Here is a 6,000-nt window from a genome sequence, read left to right as displayed (position 1 = left end):
TTAAAGGAAGATGGTTAACATACATGTTTAGCTATAAAAGTCTGCCTCTTTTGTTAATCTCTTCTAATACTGAACAGGGTTTTAATGGAAAGATTTTCAAGCATTCTAGTAATTGTGAATGATCAGGGAAATCACAAAAAGAGACAGTACTAATGTAAAGACAAAAGATCTTTAAGAGTGATAAATACTTTGTTCAAAGTATGTCATAATTTCCTAGTATGAATGAATTACCTATTACTAAGACCTGTGGATCATTATTCGATGAACTGAGGAAAACCTTATGATTGAGAAGTCCTCTAAGTTGAGATAGTTTATTCAGTTTGTATTTTACTTAAACATTTTTATTTTGGTTTGGGGGCTGAACCCCCACTGTGCTCAGGGGTCATTCCTTCTCTGACTTCGAGTGATCCTGAGCTGTGTTCAGTGGATCACGTGGTGCCAGACATGTGAACCAGGTTGCAGGTTGCAGGCAAGTGCTTTATTGGGTATATATCTTTGGACCTAATTCAGCTTTTAAAAATGAGCCAGTCTACAGTTGATGAGTAGCTTAGATATCAAAGTCAATTTACAAAATGAATGCATTTTAAGAGACAAATTGATACTTGAACAAAAAAATATATTACCAATCCCCATGCTTCCTAGTTTATTAAATAGGTTCTTATGTGTGGGGAAGATAATAGCATTAAAAGCAGCATTTATATATTAATTCCATTCAGACACTTTAGGACAGCAAGAGAGACATTAACAAAGACAATCAAGGAATTTTTCTAAGTTTTATTGAAAGCCAAAGAGTTTTTGAAATGTTACACTTGCTTATTAAGGCCTTTCGGAAGTGCAAGACATCTGCAGCCACCAACTTACCAGGTAAAAGAGAGGTCGCAGGATAAAATTTAAGCAAATGAAGCCTGACAAAGTTCATAAATAATGATTTTATACTATAGCTGATACACTTCTTTTATATTACTTCATATGCATTACAATATTTCTAAGCATGATTTCAAAAACAAAGAGCAATAATCTTGGTACCTTGCAATGCAGGTCAAGAGATATTCAAACAAAGCCAGCAAATATGCAGCATTTTAAAAATGCTATAAACACTCAAGAGAAATAATCACACTTGACACATGGTTTAAATTTGAAGGATCAAATAAAGAATTCAGATTATTTAAAGAAGTAACATATAATACTTCACCCACGACACCTAGCTGTGCAAAGCTAGAAAACACTGTCTAATTTGCCTAAAATTTGACAAACATCCCTCCTTCATAAAGAAAAGTGGATTTACATGAACCGGTACAGAATTTCAGACACATGATGTTTCAGTTAGACTAAGATGTCTATTTTACAAAACTCACACATTTTAATCTCAGAGGCAAGGAGGGCAGAAACACACACAGACACACACACACACACACACACACACACGTAAACATTCTTTGTCTCCTGGAGCAGGGTTTCTTAGTTGGGCAGGTCCATATTCTGAAGGATGAGGGCCACACGGCTTGGAATGTACACCTAAATCAACACAAGCAAGTTAGTGCAATTGGGTAAAAAAAAAAAGTGATGATGATTTTATATCATTATTTCAAAGGCTATGGGCATGAACACAGTCTCACATTTGGCAACATTAGCTCTCTTGACAATTTTGGTAGCTGAGAGAAGGCTCAGTTACTCATCTTCACCCAGCTCTTAGCATTTTCCACAGGCATGTTCGACTCGTGGAAAGAAATTACCACTAGGGGGCACTGTAAGCTTAAGAAACCCAATTTGCGCAGACACAGGCTATTCATGGCACTCTGCTGCTTAAGGCCTTTCAAGTGAAGGAAAGCTAGCTACCCTACAATTCACAGGCACTTCTCCTCAGTTTAATGAAATCATAATACAAAACACTGCTTTACATAAAGACACTCTATTTATTCTCCTTTTTGTTTCCTTCTGTCATTTTAAGAACAAAACTTTAAATGTAATGTAAGGAACCTTAAATGTAACATAAAGGAACCTTCCTTCTTTTAATAAAAAATCCTGACAGTGCACTTAAAATACCTTCTTCTCCCTGCCCTGCAGAGACCCTGACACAATTCCCCGCAGGTGACCTCAGCTCCACACTCCTCTCTTCTTTCATGCCTCAGGCTCCAGCCAAGGTTCTTCAGTTCCTTCCCACACCTCTTCTTACCTCTAGGGCTTTGCCCATTTTTCTCTCTTAGCAGAGCACTCTTAACCTTGTCAGTTCCTTAAACCAGGCAAACTTGAACATCCCAGTTCTAACACTGGGATCTCTTGACAATGTAGCACTGTCGCACTTTCATCCCTTTGTTCATCAATTTGCTCGAGCAGGCACCAGTAACGTCTCCATTGTGAGACTTGTTACTGTTTTTGGCATATCAAATACTCCATGAGTAGCTTGCCAGGCTCTGCAGTGTGGGCGGGATTCTCTGAGTAGTTTTCGGGCCTCTCTGAGAGGGACGAAGAATCGAACCCGGGTCGGCTGTGTGCAAGGCAAACGCCCTACCCGCTGTGCTATGGCGCCAGTCCCCTTGTTAACAATAGGTATGAACTATTTTTTTGCTTTTTGTTGTTTTCCTGACTTCCCAAATAGTACTAAGGAGGAAGCAGAGGGCAGAGGAGGGCCTAGGGTAGTATAGTGCTTAGGCTATTGTTGGCAAACTCGGTTCATTGGGACAGTCCAAGGACATGGGGAACCTCAGGCATGTGGTGGGACTCTGTGGTGGAACCCCGGCTCGTGATGACTGAGGGAATGTGTAGCATAAGGCATATATGCCTCACACAAGGCACGTTTCTCTCTCAAACCCTTATTCTTTTCCATTCCATTGCTACAGTGCTTGTAATGTGTAAGCTTTGTGACTTATGTTTTCACAGTTCCAACTGCTTAATAAGTGTCAATGATGATACTACGTAGTTCAAAATAAAATAATGATTAACGAGCATGTAATAGTAGGGTTAATATGCGCCTATTTTCACAAGGCAGTTCCTAATATACTGCTTTTTGTAAAACTGACAAAGGATTTGAACTCCTTGATGCTTATCTATATGTTATTTTATACAATGTATATTTAATTACTATTACCAAGGCTAACAGCAAAAATAACATTACAGATTGTGGGCATTATTGTGACAGGATCTCTTCTTTTCTAATGAGTACTTTTAATTCTTCAGTCATTTTATCTTTAAGTGAATACTTGATTGATCGTTAAAAAAAAAGAAAACGGCTTTTATAGTTTAGAATCAGAATGAAAGATGCAAAGCAAACACAGCTTTAGGAAAAAAAATAAAGGACAGAACAGTTGATTTTCATTGAATGAGACTATTTTATGTCTCAACACTGCAAGTAAACACAATGTTTTCCCTTAAGGTTTTAGTGATAAAGAACTCATAAGACTCTTCAGAAAAAAAAGATATAGCAATATAGTTGGTTAGTTTTCAACATTAAAGATTAAAGCTATCTTAAAATGAAGGCATTTCAAGAAAATTTCAGCATGCATGTTAGTATCTAGGAAATAGCTTTTGCATTCTTCAATTAAAAGTAATAGTTATTTAGGAAATAATCATTATCACTGAGAAAAATTTCCCAAATGTTAACAGTGATTGTCTCATAGTCTGATTTATAAGTCTGTGTTTCCAAAAAAATAAATATTGTATCCCTGCAGACATTTAATGTGAAGAAACCACATATTCCATCAATACTCAACTGTTTCCCTATAATTTATACCTTGTTTTAAATGACTTGTAACATTTAAACATCAGGATGTAGCTACTAATGCAATATTTTTATTCAATAGTTCTTCTCTGATTATGATAGGTAAGATGTTATGAAACTTGTTCAACAAAAGGAAGCTGAAAATACTCATGAATAACGCAGGACTAACACCAATGATCCAAAGAGACACAGTTCAGAGGATGGCGTATTTCTACAATCAATCTCCTGACTAGAACAACAGAGGGCAAACAGGCATAAAAGAAAAGAAACCAAAAAATTATATTTGACCAACTTCCTCTACAAGTCTTATTCAAGAGGCAGTCTCTACCTCTCAAATGAGGAGTCCTTCTGTTCTGTGTACTCAGTGGGAGGACTTAGTTACCAGGCATAAATAATTAGTACAGCAGCAGAGGAGAAGCAGAATGTCTTTGAATCTGTCTCCTATAGGCAACCTGAGATGGAAATTTCTCAGTAGAAGAATGAACGATGACTTGAAACAAATTCAACATCCTTTACATTTAAAACACTCCTTTGGCCCAAGAGAGTGTAACAGGCTAAGTATCAGCTTTGCATGCAGGAGGCCTGGGTTTGATCCCCGACATCCTCTGGTCCCCTGAGCACTTCAGAGTGAGAGGGGACATAGGACACTAGGCTAAGAGTAGCCCCCGAGCCCCACCAGGTGTGGTTCCCCCCAAAAGCAAATGGAACAAACAGAAAGGAACTCTGATTAAAATGTGCAGAAAAAAAAGGATTCAGAGCTGCCGGAGGAATCTGGAAAGCTGCAAACTTCAGGCCTACATCAAGTAATGATGGATCTTTCTAGCATCTGGCCGAAATGACAGAACAGGTCAGGACAGTCCTCTTCTTGAGCCCTGCCAAGGGTCCTATCTACTCTGACTCCTAATCTCATACTGACTTTGTTAATGAAACATAATCGACAACCATAAACTGATAACACAGAAACCACCTAATGTGCATTTTAAGTAGAGAAAAGCACTCTGTCCTAAATTGAAGAGTGAAAGTAAAAGGACAGCGTGAGGGCTTCAAGGTTTGTAATATTAACATTGAGTTTCCAATTATGGCCTTTAATGGTTAAAAAAAAATGCTTTAAGTATTCTGACTCTATGATGCTGATCGTTTTCCGTAAAGAGCTTTATGATGCAACTCCATTCACACTTAGAGACCCCTTCATATTATCTGCTCAGAAGCCTTCATTTGATAATTGCATAACATCATTAATGGGAATATTGTGTAATTATACTTTTTTTCACTGCAGCGTTAATTACCAGAATGTGTTTATGTTGCTCTAGAGCTCTTGCAGTATAGGCAACGAGAATGAACTTCCCCAAGCAAGTGTTTTTCTTAACTATGCCAATTTATGGGATTTTGCGTTTTCTTCTTTACTAGGGTTCTGAGTATGTAAATTAATTATTTCAGTGGTTAGGAAATGACTCCCAGTTATGCTAAAGGACTTGAGATAATCAGATCTGATACCTAAGGGACGACAGACAAGTACAGTCCTGGACAGTGTGGAGCCCCCACAATTTAGAATTAAGTTAAAACTCAGAAACTCTCATTTCACAAACTTAATTTTAAAAATTAGTTTTGATGCATATAGCAGGAAGAAACAAAGGTTAATTTAAATAGACGTAAAAAGGAATGTGGACCAGCATTAGTACAGGGAGATGCTTGCTTTGCACGTAGCCAATCCCGGTTTATCCTGATCACAACACTCGGTACCCCTGTGTCCTGCCAGGAGTGATGGAGCACTGAGCGAAGAGTAAGCCCTGAGCACAGCTGCATGTGACCTCCCCACAATAATTATAAATATAAATAAATGTTTAATTGTAGTTAAGTATAGACATGTACACTTGAATATATGGAAACCACTTTGGTACTCCGACCAAGGATAATATATGCCAACAAACTTATTGCAGCTGCCAACTTGTTAGCTATTCAAAACTATTTTGTAGCTAGGATCACATTAACTTATGAACAGTGCAGTGCACAGGAACTAATTTTACATTTTATTATTATATTCACAGCCACTTTTCACAAGAAACATGCCATAGCAACATCCAGTTCATTTATTAAGTAACTAAAATTGCATGTTAATCCATTCCATTATTTTGACTGTTCTAAATAAAGCACTATGGTCACTACTGGCATGCTCAAAAGTAATGAATCACACAATAATCTACTCATTTATGTCAGGTAGGTAAATCATATTATTCTAGGATCATAAGGTAGTTACAAAAATTACATAATTTTTGAAACCAGAGTCT

At 37.4% G+C, this 6,000-nt stretch overlaps 1 protein-coding gene across 2 annotated transcripts in view; it reads right to left on the bottom strand.

Moving 5' to 3' along the window:
* Window positions 1-759: 759 nt before the first annotated feature.
* Window positions 760-6,000, bottom strand: part of GBE1 (1,4-alpha-glucan branching enzyme 1) — a 324,287-nt gene continuing 319,046 nt past the window's right edge. For both annotated transcript variants that reach the window (XM_012932389.2, XM_055127221.1), the window contains one exon: window positions 760-1,515. In XM_012932389.2, coding sequence (XP_012787843.2) covers window positions 1,459-1,515 — 57 coding nt within the window. In that variant the 3' untranslated portion in view covers window positions 760-1,458. The remainder of the gene's footprint in view (window positions 1,516-6,000) is intronic.

The sequence above is a fragment of the Sorex araneus genome, chromosome 2 (assembly GCF_027595985.1).
Source record: "Sorex araneus isolate mSorAra2 chromosome 2, mSorAra2.pri, whole genome shotgun sequence".
In the NCBI taxonomy this organism is placed as follows: Eukaryota; Metazoa; Chordata; class Mammalia; order Eulipotyphla; family Soricidae; genus Sorex; species Sorex araneus.
This window is presented reverse-complemented; position numbering and strand designations above follow the sequence as displayed.